We start from the raw sequence: 22,517 nt of genomic DNA, 5'->3' as shown, positions 1-22,517 counted from the left end.
ATTGACGACAGATATAATATTTGACTAAAACATAATCATTTCAAACCTTGCTTACATTTGTATACGACCACGTCTCTATTATGAGTGGGAATACTTGGGAACAAATTTCCAAAATGTAAATAAATTGTAGCCGATTTGATGGTAAAAATAAATACAAATGCATATAGATAATTATATATATTGTTTTATTACTTGGGAGGGGGGGGGGAAATAAAACCCCTCTCGGGCCTACAGTTGGGGAACCCTGCACTAATCCATGCGAGTGCACGTAGACAAGACGTTGTTACGGGTGTATAGTCAGCAGTGTTTCCGCTGTCACTTCATGACCTGGGACATTGGTTCTTATACTTTAAAATGTCTGGTGAGGTTAACGGCCTTAAAATGTAGATTTGTTTTTAAATGTTTGAGATGTATTGAGATGTGTGGGTGTTTTACATCTCCTGCGGTCTATTAAATATGAACTACTTCCTTATTGACTTCAGCTCTGTGCTGCTGAACGGTTTCTGTCCTTCTTGCCATTCTGCCAGTCTCTTGATTTATAGTACAGTATAAAATGCTTTTGTCATCCGTTTTGCCTTGGTGTCTTAACCACATGGAGTAATGGCATGTGTAACAAAGAGAACACCGTGGAGGGAGAGAGAACGAGTCAGAGATTCAATAACATGACGGTGCGCAGTAAATCACCTGCTGGGTCCAACACGTAGAATTGTCAAGAAAATTTATACAAAATGGGGGCCAACATTCGGTGGTCAGAGGCGATGGGACGGACACCCGCTGCTAATCACAGTTGGTCTGCGACTCACAGCGGTCCGTTTTCTCTTTAAGAGACAACATGAGTCAGATATTAATACATCACTTTATTAGTTCACAAAACGGGGTTTTCAAATAGTTATAAAACAGGAAAATCTTTACTGAACATCTAGAACTGTACAAAAACAAAGTCATCAGCGATTGGATCATCTCTAACCAACCAGAGTATCAAAACGAAGCTATAGCCACATGTGTTCTGGCTCTGGTCCCAGACACCGACGGGTTGGACCAATCAGACGGTCTAGTATGGATTTCCATTCTAGAAATCGTCGGGGAGTTTGGGTAGCCAGGCAATACAGCAGACCTTTTGTAGAGACGATTAGTCATCCCTGTTTAAAAGGATCCAGCCGGGTTGCCAGGCCCGTCTCTGCACTAGCCAGCTTCTGCACAGACAGTCACAACAAACATATCTGGCATCCTGGCTAGCAATGACTGGCACACCAACTGAAATTCAAACAGACCATCTGTATCCCAAATGGCACCCTATTCCCAATATAATGCACTACTTTTGACCAGAGCCCACCCTGTCTGCATGTTGTCAATCAGATGGACATATGTTTTCACATCAGGGAAACACAGCGTACACAGCGATTTTTACTTTGACAATGTGTAATGTATATGTTTCTGTAGTAGGAGGTCAGAGTGCAAAACATCTAGAGAAAAAAAAAATAGACTGTGTCCCAAATGGCACCCTATGAGAGAGACAGAGACACAGAGAGAGACAGAGAGAGACAGAGAGAGAGAGAGAGAAAGACACAGAGAGAGAAAGACACACAGAGACAGACAGACAGAGACACAGAGACAGACAGACAGACAGAGACAGAACGACAGAGAGACACAGAGAGAGAGACACAGAGACAGACAGAGAGACACAGAGACAGACAGAGAGGGAGAGAGACAGACAGAGACAGAGAGACAGACACAGACAGACAGAGAGGGAGACAGACAGAGAGACAGAGAGACAGACAGAGAGAGACAGAGAGATATATAGTGAACTATATAGAGTTCCAGCTAGAACACAAGCAGAGTTCTGGGTAGGTACCATACCATCCCTATACAGGCAGTAGTATATAACGAGGGTCCAGAGTAGGCTTGGCCGATATACCGTATACCGGGGTATTTCAAAATACCCACGGTATGATTTTCCATACTGTAAAATGTTTAAAATAATAATAATAATTTGAAATAGAGTCTTTGTGTGGACTTCTGGTAGTACCGTAGGCCCCAGTACGGTACAGAAACAACATGGAAGTGTGGATACCGCCCAACCCGAGCCCAGAGGTTTCCCTGGTTATGTCAGGAGAAACCCCTGGCCATGTACATGTTGTATAGACTGTCAAAATAAACTTAATTTCAATCCCACAACCACTGTGGTCCTGCTACGAAAGCTACAGACCTCAACAACCCCACCTAGTGGACACACACGATCACTGCAGTCCAACTGTTACCAGGAGTGATCAATGAATAACAATTCATTCATTTCAATACATTCATTCTAATTCCACGTTGTGAAACCTCCGCAAAATACAAAACCTGCAATTCTGACCTACTGAATGAAGTCTACAACAGAACACATGAATAAAGGTTCGTAGTCTGTAGCTCAGCAGCTTCTCCCAGTGGTCTACAGACTACTTTAAAACAGGTCTAGAATAAATTAAAACTTCCTTCTTCTCCTTCTTTCACACAGTGCAAAACAGATTTATCAACAGGCTTAACGTGTTGTGTCAGGGAGAGACTTCATTAAAGGGCCAGAAGGTGAGCGCCAACAGGTATAACACATTATAGTGCATCTATAGGAGCCCTTATGATGCATCGTAAACTCGTGACGTCATAATGGCTTTCGATAAGGCCACTTATCAACGGAGTCAAAACGGCTGTCAGCAACAAGTCAGGAGCATTATAAAAACGACAGAAAGACATTAGGTCATCTTACAAGTCTTATGAAGCATTATGACTGTGATATGATGCATTATAGCCTTGTTGAGCAGAGAGAGAGAGAGAGAGCAAGAGAGAGCGAGAGCGAGAGCGAGAGCGAGAGCGAGAGAGAGAGAGAGAGAGAGAGCGAGAGCGAGAGCGAGAGCGAGAGCGAGAGAGAGAGAGAGAGAGAGAGAGAGAGAGAGAGAGAGAGAGAGCGAGAGCGAGAGCGAGAGCGAGAGAGAGAGCGAGAGCGAGCGAGAGAGCGCGAGAGCGAGAGCGAGAGCGAGAGCGAGAGCGAGAGCGAGAGCGAGAGCGAGAGCGAGAGCGAGAGCGAGAGAGAGAGAGAGAGAGAGAGAGAGAGAGAGAGAGAGAGAGAGAGAGAGCGAGAGCGAGAGAGAGAGCGAGAGAGCGAGAGAGCGAGAGCGAGAGCGAGAGCGAGAGCGAGACTCTGTATGCTGTTATGGTGAAAGTCAGACAGACTGCTTTGGCATCGGTGATTGACAAGGACCTCTGACCTCTAACCCCGGGAGTATCAGAATGCATAGATGGGGGGTCTCACAGGTAACTAGGCAACAGGTGGCCAGTGTAGTCTCTCGGTCGTGTGTGTGTGTGTGTGTGTGTAATAGTGTCTGTGTGTGTGTGTAGTAGTAATAATAATAGTAGTATGTGTATCATGTCTGAGCCAGTTGCATCTCCTCCAGTCCGTGCTTCCCCATGTGGTAGCGAGCCAAGTCCTTCCTAGTCACCAGACCTACAACCTATAGAGAGAAGAGACAGGTTATACCAGACCTACAACCTATAGAGAGAAGAGACAGGTTATACCAGACCTACAACCTATAGAGAGAAGAGACAGGTTATACCAGACCTACAACCTATAGAGAGAAGAGACAGGTTATACCAGACCTACAACCTATAGAGAGAAGAGACAGGTTATACCAGACCTACAACCTATAGAGAGAAGAGACAGGTTATACCAGACCTACAACCTATAGAGAGAAGAGACAGGTTATACCAGACCTACAACCTATAGAGAGAAGAGACAGGTTATACCAGACCTACAACCTATAGAGAGAAGAGACAGGTTATACCAGACCTACAACCTATAGAGAGAAGAGACAGGTTATACCAGACCTACAACCTATAGAGAGAAGAGACAGGTTATACCAGACCTACAACCTAGAGAGAGAAGAGACAGGTTATACCAGACCTACAACCTAGAGAGAGAAGAGACAGGTTATACCAGACCTACAACCTATAGAGAGAAGAGACAGGTTATACCAGACCTACAACCTATAGAGAGAAGAGACAGGTTATACCAGACCTACAACCTATAGAGAGAAGAGACAGGTTATACCAGACCTACAACCTATAGAGAGAAGAGACAGGTTATACCAGACCTACAACCTATAGAGAGAAGAGACAGGTTATACCAGACCTACAACCTATAGAGAGAAGAGACAGGTTATACCAGACCTACAACCTAGAGAGAGAAGAGACAGGTTATACCAGACCTACAACCTAGAGAGAGAAGAGACAGGTTATACCAGACCTACAACCTATAGAGAGAAGAGACAGGTTATACCAGACCTACAACCTATAGAGAGAAGAGACAGGTTATACCAGACCTACAACCTATAGAGAGAAGAGACAGGTTATACCAGACCTACAACCTATAGAGAGAAGAGACAGGTTATACCAGACCTACAACCTATAGAGAGAAGAGACAGGTTATACCAGACCTACAACCTATAGAGAGAAGAGACAGGTTATACCAGACCTACAACCTAGAGAGAGAAGAGACAGGTTATACCAGACCTACAACCTATAGAGAGAAGAGACAGGTTATACCAGACCTACAACCTATAGAGAGAAGAGACAGGTTATACCAGACCTACAACCTATAGAGAGAAGAGACAGGTTATACCAGACCTACAACCTATAGAGAGAAGAGACAGGTTATACCAGACCTACAACCTATAGAGAGAAGAGACAGGTTATACCAGACCTACAACCTATAGAGACAGGTTATACCAGACCTACAACCTATAGAGAGAAGAGACAGGTTATACCAGACCTACAACCTATAGAGAGAAGAGACAGGTTATACCAGACCTACAACCTATAGAGAGAAGAGACAGGTTATACCAGACCTACAACCTATAGGTAAGTCCATATGCTCTGCTTTAAGCTCAGAGAACAGGCTACTGATGACGTCGTGTCCATATGCTCTGCTTTAGAGACTCAGAGAACAGGTTACTGATGACATGTCCATATGCTCTGCTTTAGACTCAGAGAACAGGCTACTGATGACGTCGTGTCCATATGCTCTGCTTTAGACTCAGAGAACAGGCTACTGATGACGTCGTGTCCATATGCTCTGCTTTAGACTCAGAACAGGCTACTGATGACGTCGTGTCCATATGCTCTGCTTTAGACTCAGAGAACAGGCTACTGATGACGTCGTGTCCATATGCTCTGCTTTAGACTCAGAGAACAGGCTTCTGATGACGTCGTGTCCATGTGCTCTGCTTTAGACTCAGAGAACAGGCTACTGATGACGTCGTGTCCATATGCTCTGCTTTAGACTCAGAACAGGCTACTGATGACGTCGTGTCCATATGCTCTGCTTTAGACTCAGAGAACAGGCTACTGATGACGTCGTGTCCATGTGCTCTGCTTTAGACTCAGATAATAGGCTACTGATGACGTGGTGTCCATATGCTCTGCTTTAGACTCAGAGAACAGGCTACTGATGACGTCGTGTCCATATGCTCTGCTTTAGACTCAGATAACAGACTTCTGATGACGTCGTGTCCATATGCTCTGCTTTAGACTCAGAGAACAGGCTACTGATGACGTCGTGTCCATATGCTCTGCTTTAGACTCAGAGAACAGGCTACTGATGACGTCGTGTCCATGTGCTCTGCTTTAGACTCAGAGAACAGGCTACTGTTGACGTGGTGTCCATATGCTCTGCTTTAGACTCAGATAACAGGCTACTGATGACGTCGTGTCCATATGCTCTGCTTTAGACTCAGAGAACAGGCTACTGATGACGTGTCCATATGCTCTGCTTTAGACTCAGAGAACAGGCTACTGATGACGTGTCCATATGCTCTGCTTTAGACTCAGATAACAGACTACTGATGACGTGGTGTCCATATGCTCTGCTTTAGACTCAGAGAACAGGCTACTGATGACGTCGTGTCCATGTACTCTGCTTTAGACTCAGATAACAGACTACTGATGACGTCGTGTCCATATGCTCTGCTTTAGACTCAGAGAACAGGCTACTGATGACGTCGTGTCCATGTGCTCTGCTTTAGACTCAGAGAACAGGCTACTGATGACGTCGTGTCCATATGCTCTGCTTTAGACTCAGAGAACAGGCTACTGATGACGTCGTGTCCATGTGCTCTGCTTTAGACTCAGAGAACAGGCTACTGATGACGTGTCCATATGCTCTGCTTTAGACTCAGAGAACAGGCTACTGATGACGTGGTGTCCATATGCTCTGCTTTAGACTCAGAGAACAGGCTACTGATGACGTCGTGTCCATATGCTCTGCTTTAGACTCAGAGAACAGGCTACTGATGACGTCGTGTCCATGTGCTCTGCTTTAGACTCAGATAACAGACTACTGATGACGTGGTGTCCATATGCTCTGCTTTAGACTCAGAGAACAGGCTACTGATGACGTCGTGTCCATGTACTCTGCTTTAGACTCAGATAACAGACTACTGATGACGTCGTGTCCATATGCTCTGCTTTAGACTCAGATAACAGGCTACTGATGACGTCGTGTCCATATGCTCTGCTTTAGACTCAGAGAACAGGCTACTGATGACGTCGTGTCCATGTGCTCTGCTTTAGACTCAGAGAACAGGCTACTGATGACGTCGTGTCCATGTGCTCTGCTTTAGACTCAGAACAGGCTACTGATGACGTCGTGTCCATGTGCTCTGCTTTAGACTCAGATAACAGACTACTGATGACGTGGTGTCCATATGCTCTGCTTTAGACTCAGATAACAGACTACTGATGACGTCGTGTCCATATGCTCTGCTTTAGACTCAGAGAACAGGCTACTGATGACGTCGTGTCCATGTGCTCTGCTTTAGACTCAGAGAACAGGCTACACAGCAGAATGGTGCTGTTTAATAACGTTAGATAAAGCTGAATCAATGTCTGCAAAGATCACATCAGGATCACAGTATTCTGTATAGCAGTATGTTACTGTAAGACTGAAAGCCACCACTGATCACACTGAAACAGTCCCATCTGCAGTCACAGACTCATTTAATACATTATTGTCATCATTACAGAACAGGGACTGGTCCCAGATGGTTTAAGGACACTATATAGGGAATAGGACACCATTTGTAGAAAAATTAATTCTGAACAAAATATTGAATATATGCTATTAACACATAGAACATCTATATAGTTGAACCTATACACACCAGCTTATATATACATATATTATCACACAGTACCGTAGGTGTACACACACACACACACACACACACAGTACCGTAGGTGTACACACACAGTACCGTAGGTGTACACACACACACACACACACAGTACCGTAGGTGTACACACACACACACACACACACAGTACCGTAGGTGTACACACACACACACACACACAGTACCGTAGGTGTACACACACACACACACACACAGTACCGTAGGTGTACACACACACACACACACGCAGTACCGTAGGTAATTCACCATGAGGGATTTCACCATGAGGCCAATGCTGACTTTAAAACAGTTAGAGTTTACACACGCAGTACCGTACACAACACACACAGTAACTCACCCTGTTCTCACTGTCCACTACAACCAGGTGCCTGAGACCCAGAGCTCTGAACAACTTAAACACACGAGGAAGAGACGTCTCCTGTTGGGGGGGGGGGGGGGGAGAGAGAGAGAGGGGGGGGGGGTGATCAAAAGTGTGTACTCTGTGTGTGTGGTCCCTGTAAGGTCCCTCAGTTGAGGAGTGAATTACAAACACAGATTCAACCATAAAGACCAGGGAGGTTTTCCACTGCCTCACAAAGGGCTCCTATTGGTCGACAGGGTCGGCTACTTTCTAAATGTAATCTGTTACTCCCCAACCCCTAGATGGGTCAACATTAAAAAAGCAGACATTGAATATCCCGTTCAGCATGGTGAAGTTATTAACTACACTTTGAATGGTGTATCAATACACCCAGTCACTACAAAGATACAGGCGTCCTTCCTAACTCAGTTGCCGGAGAGGAAGGAAACCACTCAGGGATTTCACCACGAGGCCAATGGTGACTTTAAAACAGTTACAGAGTTTAATGGCTGTGATAGGAGATAACATTGTAGTTTTCACTTTGTCATTATGGGGTATTGTGTGTAAAAACAAAATGTGGAATTCATCAAGGGGTATGAGTCCTTTCTGAAGGCTCTGTATATACCTGTGGTACGGTGTAGGGTGTAGGGTTCATGAACTCTGTAAGGTCCATCATGCACTCCCTCTCATCCTGTGATACGTGGATACTCTGGATGGGGGGGAAGCGAGGGTAGGCATCCCTAAAGTCCTTCAGCTGTAGCTTCCTCTGGGTCAACCTGGACCGAGCCAGCTCTACAAACACCTGGACAGAGACAGAGAGACCAAGAGAGAGAGGGGAGAGAGAGAGAGAGAGGAGAGAGGAGAGACAGGGAGACCGAGAGAGAGAGACCGAGGAGAGAGAGGAGAGAGAGACAGGGAGAGAGAGGAGAGAGAGAGACAGGGAGGGAGAGAAGGTGAGAGAGAGATTAATACAGAGACAGACAGGACAGACAGACAGGACAGATAGACAGATAGACAGATAGACAGGACAGACAGACAGACAGGACAGACAGACAGACAGGACAGACATACAGGACAGACATATAGGACAGACATACAGGACAGGCAGGACAGACAGGACAGACACCTAGAGCTTCTCTCACCTTGTGTTTGAGCAGAACAATGAGCTGAGAACGAAGGATGAGTCCGCAGATCTTCCCCATCTGAGGATGAAGGGATGAGTGAAAGAGAAGACAGAAAGCAGGGATGAATGAAAGAAGGAGAGTCATAGAATGTTCAGAGAGAATCTTTCTCAGCCAATTAGAAGTCAAGCACAACTATAAGACATTAATGGCCTTCGGGCGGAGCTTTCCATACATCATCGCTAGCGGCGACCGGCACGACGACAGGGAAGCCGTTGTGATTGGTGGAGGTGTTGCTAAGGACGTCCACGATGGTGCCAACCTTTTCTATACGGTTAAAACAGGTGACTGGGGCACCCATCACCTCCCTGAGAGAGAGGAAGGATGGAGGGAGGGCCAGATGGAGAGAGAGATGGAGGGAGGGTGATATCGATAGAGAGAGAGGGTGAGATTTAGAGAGAGAGAAAAAGGAGAGTAGTGAGGTCAGAGGGTCAACTGGTAGTTAAGCCAATGGGAAACGGGCTCATCGGCCAGTAAGCCAATAGGAGAAGGGCTTACTCAGCAGTCGGCCAATGAGAGAGTGACTTACCTGGCTGTTAGCCAGTGGGAGGTGGCAGGGGCCTCTAAGTGCAGGAAGGGAACACTCTGCAGCTTGATGTGGATGTCATACAGACCCTAAGAAACAACCAGATGGATTACTACACAGACTGAACCTCAGAACGACCCTAACAAACAACCAGATGGATTACTACACAGACTGAACCTCAGAACGACCCTAACAAACAACCAGATGGATTACTACACAGACTGAACCTCAGAACGACCCTAACAAACAACCAGATGGATTACTACACAGACTGAACCTCAGAACGACCCTAACAAACAACCAGATGGATTACTATACAGACTGAACCTCAGAACGACCCTAACAAACAACCGATGGATTACTACACAGACTGAACCTCATACAGACCATAAGAAACAACCAGATGGATTACTACACAGACTGAACCTCATACAGACCCTAAGAAACAACCAGATGGATTACTACACAGACTGAACCTCAGAACGACCCTAACAAACAACCAAATGGATTACTACACAGACTGAACCTCAGAACGACCCTAACAAACAACCAAATGGATTACTACACAGACTGAACCTCAGAACGACCCTAACAAACAACCAGATGGATTACTACACAGACTGAGCCTCAGAACGACCCTAACAAACAACCAGATGGATTACTACACAGACTGAACCTCAGAACGACCCTAACAAACAACCAGATGGATTACTACACAGACTGAACCTCAGAACGACCCTAACAAACAACCAGATGGATTACTACACAGACTGAACCTCAGAACGACCCTAACAAACAACCAGATGGATTACTACACAGACTGAACCTCAGAACGACCCTAACAAACAACCAGATGGATTACTACACAGACTGAACCTCAGAACGACCCTAACAAACAACCAGATGGATTACTACACAGACTGAACCTCAGAACGACCCTAACAAACAACCAGATGGATTACTACACAGACTGAACCTCAGAACGACCCTAACAAACAACCAGATGGATTACTACACAGACTGAACCTCAGAACGTCAAATGGTCAACTGAGACTTCCGTTGCCACGAGCAACACCACAGATACTGAGAAGCAACACTTCAGTCTCCCACAGTATCAGCGGACAGGGCACTCTCCCACAGTCTCAGTGGGCAGGGCACTCTCACACAGTCTCCCACAGTCTCAGTGGACAGGGCACTCTCCCACAGTCTCAGTGGACAGGGCAGTCTCCCACAGTCTCAGTGGACAGGGCAGTCTCCCACAGTCTCAGTGGACAGGGCACTCTCCCACAGTCTCCCACAGTCTCCCACAGTCTCCCACAGTCTCCGTGCGTGTGCAGGGGAGAGCTTCAGGCTGCTACTACATGGTAGCTACGTCACCAAGACAACGGAGGAGTTTAGCCCCACCCTTCAATGCACTTCATTGACAGGATATTGCTGTTGTCGCTACATCCATTTTGGGATTTCTAGATGAATAATAAATACTAATTGATTGTTCTAGAACATAACTTGCATCATGAGCTGATATTAATTGAACTGTTGTAACCCCATCAGAACCAAATGATAAGCTACAGTAGTCTATTATCTGTAAACATAAACACTGTACAGCCTCGACGTATGGTTCAAACTATCATGTTGATATCTTGGATGGTCGCTCCTTGCATCAATAGTTGTGTCTATGAATGTAAGAGTGGTAACACGTCTTCAGGTCAAGACAGTGGCGGGGATCCGTGTTGTTGTCCACTACGGATTGCCTCATTAAGTCAGTATAGTATACATGTGCCTCAGACTCACCTCCACAAAGTAGTCCCCTACTATCTTGGCCGTCAACAGCACCAACATGATGGGGAGACCGTATGTCACATTTCCTGTTGCTTCCACCATGATGACTGTTAAACTGAGAGTCATCCTCACTATGCCCCCTAGAGGAGAGGACGAGACATTACATTAGTTATTATTAATAATACAGTATATACAGTCATGGCCAAAAGTTGAGAATGACACAAATATTCATTTTCACAGTCTGCTGCCTCAGTTTGTATGATGCCAATTTGCATATACTCAAGAATACGATGAAGAGTGATCAGATGAATTGCAAAGTCCCTCTTTGCCATGCAAATGAACTGAATCCCCAAAAAACATTTCCACTGCATTTCAGCCCTGCCACAAAAGGACCAGCTGACATCATGTCAGGGATTCTCTCATTAACACAGGTGTGAGTGTTGACGAGGACAAGGCTGGAGATCACTCTGTCATGCTGATTGAGTTCGAATAACAGACTGGAAGCTTCAAAAGGAGGGTGGTGCTTGTTCTTCCTCTGTCAACCATGGTTACCTGCAAGGAAACACGTGCCGTCATCCTTCCTTAGCACAAAAAGGGCTTCACAGGCAAGGATATTGCTGCCAGTAAGATTGCATCTAAATCAACCATTTATCGGATCATCAAGAACTTCAAGGAGAGCGGTTCAATTGTTGTGAAGAAGGCTTCAGGGCGCCCAAGAAAATCCAGCAAGCAGCAGGACCGTCTCCTAAAGTTGACTCAGCTGAGGGATCGGGGCACCACCGGTACAGAGCTTGCTCAGGAATGGCAGCAGGCAGGTGTGAGTGCATCTGCACGCACAGTGAGGAGAAGACTTTTGGAGGATGGCCTGGTGTCAAGAAGGGCAGCAAAGAAGCCATTTCTCTCCAGGAAAAACATCCGGGGCAGACTGATATTCTGCAAAAGGTACAGGGATTGGATTACTGAGGACTGGGGTCAAGTCATTTTCTCTGATGAATCCCCTTTCCGATTGTGGGGCATCCGGAAAAAAGCTTGGTGAGCGCTACCATCAGTCCTGTGTCATGCCAACAGTAAAGCATCCTGAGACCATTCATGTGTGGGGTTGCTTCTCAGCCAAGAGAGTGGGCTCACTCACAATTTTGCCTAAGAACACAGTCATGAATAAAGAATGGTACCAACACACCCTCCGAGAGCAACTTCTCCCAACCATCCAGGAACAGTTTGGTGACGAACAATGCCTTTTCCAGCATGATGGAGAACCTTGCCATAAGGCAAAACTAAGTGGCTCGGGGAACAAAACATCGATATTTTGGGTTCATGGCCAGGAAACTCCCCAGACCTTAATCCCATTGAGAGCTTGTGGTCAATCCTCTAGAGGCGTGTGGAGAAGAAAAAAAAACACAAATTCTGACAAACTCCAAGCATTGATTATGCAAGAACGGGCTGCCATCAGTCAGGATGTGGCCCAGAAGTTAATTGACAGCATGCCAGGGTGGATTGCAGAGGTCTTGAAAAAGAAGGGTCAACACTGCAAATATTGACTCTTCACATTAACTTCATGTAATTGTCAATAAAAGCCTTTGACACTTATGAAATGGTTGAAATTATACTTCAGTATCCCATAGTAATATCTGACAAAAATATCTAAAGACACTGAAGCAGCAAACTTTGTGGAAATTGTGTCATTCTCAAATGTGTCATTCTCAAAACTTTTGGCCAAGACTGTATATAGACATTATACAGTATATACACATTATACACATATATATATATATATATATATCTACTACATCATGACTTAAACTGAGAGTCACTCACTATGCCCCCTTCTGGACAGGAGGAGGTATTGCATTATTACACTAAAATGCATGAAGACAAATCAGGTAAACAGTCAATGTAGCATCTCTAAACCAGTGGTAGGACTCCAGGAATGACTCTCACCCAGTTGTGCTGCAGCTCCTATTAAAGCATACTTCCCTGGATCGGCCCAAATCTGAGAAAGAGAGACACACACACATTATTGACAACAATCTGGCCAGTGTACTATGCTGTGCTGTGTGTGTCAAAGCAGCTGTTGAAGAGCCAATGGGTAAAGCATGGGGGGGGGGGAAACGTTGACACCAGAGTGTACTACAGAGTTCAAACCAGAGTGTACTACGGGGTTCAAACCAGAGTGTACTACGGGGTTCAAACCAGAGTGTACTACGGGGTTTAAACCAGAGTGTACTACGGGGTTCAAACCAGACAGAGTGTACTACGGGGTTCAAACCAGAGTGTACTACGGGGTTCAAACCAGAGTGTACTACGGGGTTTAAACCAGAGTGTACTACAGGGTTTAAACCAGAGTGTACTACGGGGTTTAAACCAGAGTGTACTACGGGGTTCAAACCAGAGTGTACTATGGGGTTCAAACCAGAGTGCACTACGGGGTTTAAACCAGAGTGTACTATGGGGTTTAAACCAGAGTGTACTACGGGGTTTAAACCAGAGTGTACTACGGGGTTCAAACCAGAGTGTACTACGGGGTTCAAACCAGAGTGTACTACAGAGTTCAAACCAGAGTGTACTACGGGGTTTAAACCAGAGTGTACTACGGGGTTCAAACCAGAGTGTACTACGGGGTTTAAACCAGAGTGTACTACAGAGTTTAAACCAGAGTGTACTACGGGGTTTAAACCAGAGTGTACTACGGGGTTCAAACCAGAGTGTACTACGGGGTTCAAACCAGAGTGTACTACGGGGTTCAAACCAGAGTGTACTACGGGGTTCAAACCAGAGTAATGTGTACTACTGTATTGGGGTCAGCCAGTCATTGTGTTGGGCTTAATTGACTGGGAGATTTGAGCGTGCCATACAAAGAGTGGCACAATGGGGAGAATAATATACCCCCATAATGACGTCCATATAACCCCATAATGATGTCCATATAACCCCATAATGATGTCCATATAACCCCCATAATGATGTCCATATAACCCCCATAATGATGTCATATAACCCCCATAATGATGTCCACATAACCCCCATAATGATGTCCATATAACCCCCATAATGATGTCCATATAACCCCAAACTGATGTCCATATAACCCCCATAATGATGTCCATATAACCCCAAACTGATGTCCATATAACCCCCATAATGATGTCCATATAACCCCCAAACTGATGTCCATATAACCCCATAATGATGTCATATAACCCCCATAATGATGTCCATATAACCCCCATAATGATGTCCATATAACCCCAAACTGATGTCCATATAACCCCCATAATGATGTCCATATAACCCCATAATGATGTCATATAACCCCCATAATGATGTCCATATAACCCCCATAATGATGTCCACATAACCCCCATAATGATGTCCATATAACCCCATAATGATGTCCATATAACCCCATAATGATGTCCATATAACCCCCATAATGATGTCCATATAACCCCCATAATGATGTCCATATAACCCCATAATGATGTCCATATAACCCCCATAATGATGTCCATATAACCCCCATAATGATGTCCATATAACCCCCATAATGATGTCATATAACCCCCATAATGATGTCCACATAACCCCCATAATGATGTCCACATAACCCCCATAATGATGTCCACATAACCCCCATAATGATGTCCATATAACCCCCATAATGATGTCCATATAACCCTCATAATGATGTCCATATAACCCCCATAATGATGTCCACATAACCCCCATAATGATGTCCATACAACCCCCATAATGATGTCCATATAACCCCATAATGATGTCCACATAACCCCCATAATGATGTCCATATAACCCCCATAATGATGTCCATATAACCCCCATAATGATGTCCACATAACCCCCATAATGATGTCCACATAACCCCCATAATGATGTCCATATAACCCCCATAATGATGTCCATATAACCCCCATAATGATGTCCATATAACCCCCATAATGATGTCCATATAACCCCCATAATGATGTCCACATAACCCCCATAATGATGTCCACATAACCCCATAATGATGTCCATATAACCCCCATAATGATGTCCATATAACCCTCATAATGATGTCCACATAACCCCCATAATGATGTCCACATAACCCCCATAATGATGTCCACATAACCCCCATAATGATGTCCATATAACCCCCATAATGATGTCCATATAACCCCATAATGATGTCCACATAACCCCCATAATGATGTCATATAACCCCATAATGATGTCCATATAACCCCATAATGATGTCCATATAACCCCCATAATGATGTCCATATAACCCCCATAATGATGTCCACATAACCCCCATAATGATGTCCATATAACCCCATAATGATGTCCATATAACCCCATAATGATGTCCATATAACCCCCATAATGATGTCATATAAACCCCATAATGATGTCATATAACCCCCTCACACTCACCGATCCGTTAGGCGTGATAGAAGCCAGCAGTATTCCAAACAGTCTTCCCCAGGCAGCTCCTATGAGCAGAGACGGGATGAAGACTCCAGCTGAGACAGTCAGGCCATAGGTCCAACAGGCCAAGAAGAAATAGGTCAACGTAAACAGACTTAGAGTCAAAGGGTTGTAGGAACCTGGAAGTAGAGAGACAGACAGACAGACAGACAGACAGACAGACAGACAGACAGACAGACAGACAGACAGACAGACAGACAGACAGACAGAGAGAGAGAGAGAGAGAAATACAAAAATGTGTCATTGCAAACTTTGTACATTCATAGTAATTAAAACAAATGACTTTCCAACTGAACAGTGTGGTCTAGTGTAAACAGACATCTGATGGGAACATTGTGGTGAAGCAGTCTGGTATTTCAACACTAGGGGGCACTATCACATAGCAGAGACACAGTGCACCATAAAAACAGTGGTGAATCAACCAGGCACTCAAACCGTCTACCTGGTGGGTTGTGGAAGAGGCTGCGGACGCTCCTCTCAGGTGTGTTGAAGAAGGCCGTTGCCATGGAGTTATACTCTCCATCCGCACAGAACAACTGGAGGCAGAGCATGTGAGTGAGTAGGAGTGTGTTTGGACGTGTTTAACTATACTTGTGGGGACCAGAAGTTCCCACAAGAAAAGTAAACGAACAAAAATGTGACCAACTGGGGACATTTTATTAGTCCCCCCCACAAGGTCAAATGCTATTTCGAGGGGGTTTAGGGTTAAAGTTAGAACTAGGGTTAGGGGATAGGGTGAGGGGCTAGGGTTAGGAGCTATGGTTAGGAGCTAGGGTTAGGAGATAGGGTTAGGAGCTAGGGGGAGGGGCTCGGAGCTAGAGGGAGGGGCTATGGAAAGGGTCTAGGGTGAGGGAAAAGAGTACTTTGAAAGGGACTTAATTGTGTCTCCACAATTTTGTGTGTGTGTGTGTGTGTGTGTGTGTATATATATATATATATGTGTGTATGTACCTGTAGAGGATAGTCCTCTGACTGGTCAGGTCCGAGAGGCTGACAGTCATTAGAGAAATAGATCATGGCGAACGACACCGTCGCCGTTACCGCGGCAACTAGCATGGCTTCCATCACCTGGAGACAGGGCCGGTGGACGTACCTGAGAACACACACACACACACACACACCCGACAAAGACACCACACACACACACATTTCAGAATGGCACCATAGTTTACGAGCAGCAGGGTGGAAATGTCAAGAAACTAAAACAAGGAAGAAACTCAAATGCCTTTCAAGTGAAGTCCCCTTTCACATGTCTGAAGCAGCCAGTGACGTGATGTCTATTTTCATCCCACAGTGCTGCAGGTATAAAAGTAAGGAGAGGAGGTGTGTTCTCAGATAGCTACCTGTCACCTGTACCTGACAACAGTCACCTGGACAGCATACCTGTTTAAAGTAACACTACATACAACACCTGTCTAATCTACCACTACATACAACACCTGTCTAATCTACCACTACATACAACACCTGTCTCACACCACCACACCTGTCTAATCTACCACTACATACGACACCTGTCTAATCTACCACTACATACAACACCTGTCTAATCTACCACTACATACAACACCTGTCTAATCTACCACTACATACGACACCTGTCTAATCTACCACTACATACAACACCTGTCTCACACCACCACACCTGTCTAATCTACCACTACATACGACACCTGTCTAATCTACCACTACATACGACACCTGTCTAATCTACCACTACATACAACACCTGTCTGATCTACCACTACATACAACACCTGTCTAATCTACATACAACACCTGTCTAATCTACCACTACATACAACACCTGTCTAATCTACCATTACATACGACACCTGTCTAATCTACCACTACATACAACACCTGTCTAATCTACCACTACATACAACACCTGTCTAATCTACCACTACATACAACACCTGTCTAATCTACCACTACATACAACACCTGTCTAATCTACCACTACATACAACACCTGTCTAATCTACCACTACATACAACACCTGTCTAATCTACCACTACATACAACACCTGTCTAATCTACCACTACATACAACACCTGTCTGATCTACCACTACATACAACACCTGTCTAATCTACCGCTACATACAACACCTGTCTAATCTACCGCTACATACAACACCTGTCTAATCTACCGCTACATACAACACCTGTCTAATCTACCGCTACATACAACACCTGTCTAATCTACCACTACATACAACACCTGTCTAATCTACCACTACATACAACACCTGTCTCACACCACCACACCTGTCTAATCTACCACTACATACAACACCTGTCTAATCTACCACTACATACGACACCTGTCTAATCTACCACTACATACAACACCTGTCTAATCTACCACTACATACGACACCTGTCTAATCTACCACTACATACAACACCTGTCTAATCTACCACTACATACAACACCTGTCTCACACCACCACACCTGTCTAATCTACCACTACATACAACACCTGTCTAATCTACCACTACATACAACACCTGTCTAATCTACTACTACATACAACACCTGTCTAATCTACCACTACATACAACACCTGTCTAATCTACCACTACATACAACACCTGTCTAATCTACCACTACATACAACACCTGTCTAATCTACCACTACATACAACACCTGTCTAATCTACCACTACATACAACACCTGTCTAATCTACCACTACATACAACACCTGTCTAATCTACCACTACATACAACACCTGTCTAATCTACCACTACATACGACACCTGTCTAATCTACCACTACATACAACACCTGTCTGATCTACCACTACATACAACACCTGTCTAATCTACCACTACATACAACACCTGTCTAATCTACCACTACATACAACACCTGTCTCACACCACCACACCTGTCTAATCTACCACTACATACGACACCTGTCTAATCTACCACTACATACAACACCTGTCTCACACCACCACACCTGTCTAATCTACCACTACATACGACACCTGTCTAATCTACCACTACATACAACACCTGTCTCACACCACCACACCTGTCTAATCTACCACTACATACGACACCTGTCTAATCTACCACTACATACAACACCTGTCTAATCTACCACTACATACGACACCTGTCTAATCTACCACTACATACAACACCTGTCTAATCTACCACTACATACAACACCTGTCTCACACCGCCACACCTGTCTAATCTACCACTACATACAACACCTGTCTAATCTACCACTACATACGACACCTGTCTAATCTACCACTACATACAACACCTGTCTAATCTACCACTACATACAACACCTGTCTAATCTACCACTACATACGACACCTGTCTAATCTACCACTACATACAACACCTGTCTAATCTACCACTACATACAACACCTGTCTTGAAAACACATATCTAAGTTGTTTTCTTCAGAAAATCAACAGCTATTTCTGTATATTCATTCAAGTCAGCTGGTTAACTCATTGATCTGTTCTGTAGTCTACCCCTCAGGGGGGAGTGTGTTCTTAAAAAACAGACCACAACCCTACCTGATCCTGAATACAGTCAGCCAGTAACCCGATCCTGAATACAGTCAGCCAGTAACCCGATCCTGAATACAGTCAGCCAGTAACCCGATCCTGAATACAGTCAGCCAGTAACCCGATCCTGAATACAGTCAGCCAGTAACCTGATCCTGAATACAGTCAGCCAGTAACCTGATCCTGAATACAGTCAGCCAGTAACCCGATCCTGAATACAGTCAGCCAGTAACCCGATCCTGAATACAGTCAGCCAGTAACCCGATCCTGAATACAGTCAGCCAGTAACCCGATCCTGAATACAGTCAGCCAGTAACCCGATCCTGAATACAGTCAGCCAGTAACCCGATCCTGAATACAGTCAGCCAGTAACCCGATCCTGAATACAGTCAGCCAGTAACCCGATCCTGAATACAGTCAGCCAGTAACCCGATCCTGAATACAGTCAGCCAGTAACCCGATCCTGAATACAGTCAGCCAGTAACCTGATCCTGAATACAGTCAGCCAGTAACCTGATCCTGAATACAGTCAGCCAGTAACCTGATCCTGAATACAGTCAGCCAGTAACCTGATCCTGAATACAGTCAGCCAGTAACCTGATCCTGAATACAGTCAGCCAGTAACCTGATCTTGAATACAGTCAACCAGTAACCTGATCCTGAATACAGTCAGCCAGTTACCTGATCCTGAATATAGTCGGCCAGTAGTTGAGGATATTGAACAGTAACCTGATCCTGAATATAGTCAGCCAGTAGTTGAGGATATTGAACAGTAACCTGATCCTGAATAGAGTCAGCCAGTAACCTGATCCTGAATATAGTCAGCCAGTAGTTGAGGATATTGAACAGTAACCTGATCCTGAATACAGTCAGCCAGTTACCTGATCCTGAATATAGTCAGCCAGTAGTTGAGGATATTGAACAGTAACCTGATCCTGAATAGAGTCAGCCAGTTACTACCTGATCCTGAATATAGTCAGCCAGTAGTTGAGGATATTGAACAGTAACCTGATCCTGAATATAGTCAGCCAGTAGTTGAGGATATTGAACAGTAACCTGATCCTGAATACAGTCAGCCAGTAGTTGAGGATATTGAACAGTAACCTGATCCTGAATATTGTCAGCCAGTAGTTGAGGATATTGAACAGTTACCTGATCGTGAATATAGTCAGCCAGTAGTTGAGGATATTGAACAGTAACCTGATCCTGAATACAGTCAGCCAGTAGTTGAGGATATTGAACAGTTACCTGATCCTGAATACAGTCAGCCAGTAGTTGAGGATATTGAACAGTTACCTGATCCTGAATATAGTCAGCCAGGTGTTGAGGATATTGAACAGTTACCTGATCCTGAATATAGTCAACCAGTAGTTGAGGATATTGAACAGTTACCTGATCCTGAATATAGTCAGCCAGTAACCTGATCCTGAATATAGTCAGCCAGTAGTTGAGGAAATTGAACAGTTACCTGATCCTGAATATAGTCAACCAGTAGTTGAGGATATTGAACAGTTACCTGATCCTGAATATAGTCAGCCAGTAACCTGATCCTGAATATAGTCAACCAGTAGTTGAGGATATTGAACAGTTACCTGATCCTGAATATAGTCAGCCAGTAACCTGATCCTGAATATAGTCAGCCAGGTGTTGAGGATATTGAACAGTTACCTGATCCTGAATATAGTCAACCAGTAGTTGAGGAAATTGAACAGTTACCTGATCCTGAATATAGTCAACCAGTAGTTGAGGATATTGAACAGTTACCTGATCCTGAATATAGTCAGCCAGTAGTTGAGGATATTGAACAGTTACCTGATCCTGAATATAGTCAACCAGTAGTTGAGGATATTGAACAGTTACCTGATCCTGAATATAGTCAGCCAGTAACCTGATCCTGAATATAGTCAGCCAGTAACCTGATCCTGAATATAGTCAGCCAGGTGTTGAGGATATTGAACAGTTACCTGATCCTGAATATAGTCAGCCAGTAGTTGAGGATATTGAACAGTAACCTGATCCTGAATATAGTCAGCCAGGTGTTGAGGATATTGAACAGTTACCTGATCCTGAATATAGTCAGCCAGTAACCTGATCCTGAATATAGTCAGCCAGTAACCTGATCCTGAATATAGTCAGCCAGTAGTTGAGGATATTGATCCTGATCCTGAATATAGTCAGCCAGTAGTTGAGGGTATTGATCCTGATCCTGAATATAGTCAGCCAGTAGTTGAGGGTATTGATCCTGATCCTGAATATAGTCAGCCAGTAGTTGAGGATATTGAACAGTTACCTGATCCTGAATATAGTCAGCCAGGTGTTGAGGATATTGAACAGTTACCTGATCCTGAATATAGTCAGCCAGTAACCTGATCCTGAATATAGTCAACCAGTAGTTGAGGATATTGAACAGTTACCTGATCCTGAATATAGTCAGCCAGTAGTTGAGGATATTGAACAGTTACCTGATCCTGAATATAGTCAGCCAGTAGTTGAGGATATTGAACAGTTACCTGATCCTGAATATAGTCAGCCAGTAGTTGAGGATATTGAACAGTTACCTGATCCTGAATATAGTCAGCCAGTAGTTGAGGATATTGATCCTGATCCTGAATATAGTCAGCCAGTAGTTGAGGATATTGAACAGTTACCTGATCCTGAATTAGTCAGCCAGTAGTTGAGGATATTGAACAGTTACCTGATCCTGAATATAGTCAGCCAGTAGTTGAGGATATTGAACAGTTACCTGATCCTGAATATAGTCAGCCAGTAGTTGAGGATATTGAACAGGGCTCCCAGCAGTCCACCTGTTTAAGATGGACATATAGAAAGACAACATAACATGGACATGTTGGTCATTTAGCAGACACTCTTATCCATAGAGACCATAGAGGCCCAATCCCAAATGGACCCCTATACCTTGTGCACTTGGTGGAGATCTGAGAGGATTTGATTGGTAGAAGCAATATGGTTAAGCATTCACCAAGCCTATCAGAAGGCAAGATGGAGTCATAACCATGTTTCTTACACCTGTCAAATCCTCTCAGATCTCCACTAGTGCATAGGGGTGTAGGGTCTAGGGGTCCATTTGGAACTGGGCCTCACAGTCAAGTGCAGTCAACTCAGGTAGCTAAGACAACCACATATATGAGTAACTCAGGTAGCTAAGACAACCACATATATGAGTAACTCAGGTACCTAAGACAACCACATATATGAGTAACTCAGGTACCTAAGACAACCACATATATGAGTAACTCAGGTACCTAAGACAACCACATATATGAGTAACTCAGGTAGCTAAGACAACCACCTATATGAGTAACTCAGGTACCTAAGACAACCACATATATGAGTAACTCAGGTACCTAAGACAACCACATATATGAGTAACTCAGGTAGCTAAGACAACCACCTATATGAGTAACTCA

The 22,517-nt window shown here is 44.4% G+C and overlaps 1 protein-coding gene across 1 annotated transcript in view; it reads right to left on the bottom strand.

The window, feature by feature from the left end:
• Positions 1-3,090: 3,090 nt before the first annotated feature.
• LOC120041665 (H(+)/Cl(-) exchange transporter 7-like) overlaps positions 3,091-22,517 on the bottom strand; it is a 66,246-nt gene continuing 46,819 nt past the window's right edge. Inside the window, exons 14-25 of the mRNA XM_038986530.1 lie at positions 21,833-21,893; positions 16,492-16,633; positions 15,983-16,076; positions 15,487-15,659; positions 12,988-13,039; positions 11,062-11,189; positions 9,274-9,359; positions 8,920-9,052; positions 8,706-8,765; positions 8,189-8,365; positions 7,561-7,641; positions 3,091-3,485 (exon numbers count right to left, since the gene is read on the bottom strand). Of these exons, the coding sequence (XP_038842458.1) occupies positions 3,399-3,485; positions 7,561-7,641; positions 8,189-8,365; positions 8,706-8,765; positions 8,920-9,052; positions 9,274-9,359; positions 11,062-11,189; positions 12,988-13,039; positions 15,487-15,659; positions 15,983-16,076; positions 16,492-16,633; positions 21,833-21,893 (1,274 nt within the window). The 3' untranslated portion in view covers positions 3,091-3,398. The remainder of the gene's footprint in view (positions 3,486-7,560; positions 7,642-8,188; positions 8,366-8,705; positions 8,766-8,919; positions 9,053-9,273; positions 9,360-11,061; positions 11,190-12,987; positions 13,040-15,486; positions 15,660-15,982; positions 16,077-16,491; positions 16,634-21,832; positions 21,894-22,517) is intronic.

Source organism: Salvelinus namaycush, unplaced genomic scaffold, assembly GCF_016432855.1.
Source record: "Salvelinus namaycush isolate Seneca unplaced genomic scaffold, SaNama_1.0 Scaffold5, whole genome shotgun sequence".
Taxonomy (NCBI): Eukaryota; Metazoa; Chordata; class Actinopteri; order Salmoniformes; family Salmonidae; genus Salvelinus; species Salvelinus namaycush.
This window is presented reverse-complemented; position numbering and strand designations above follow the sequence as displayed.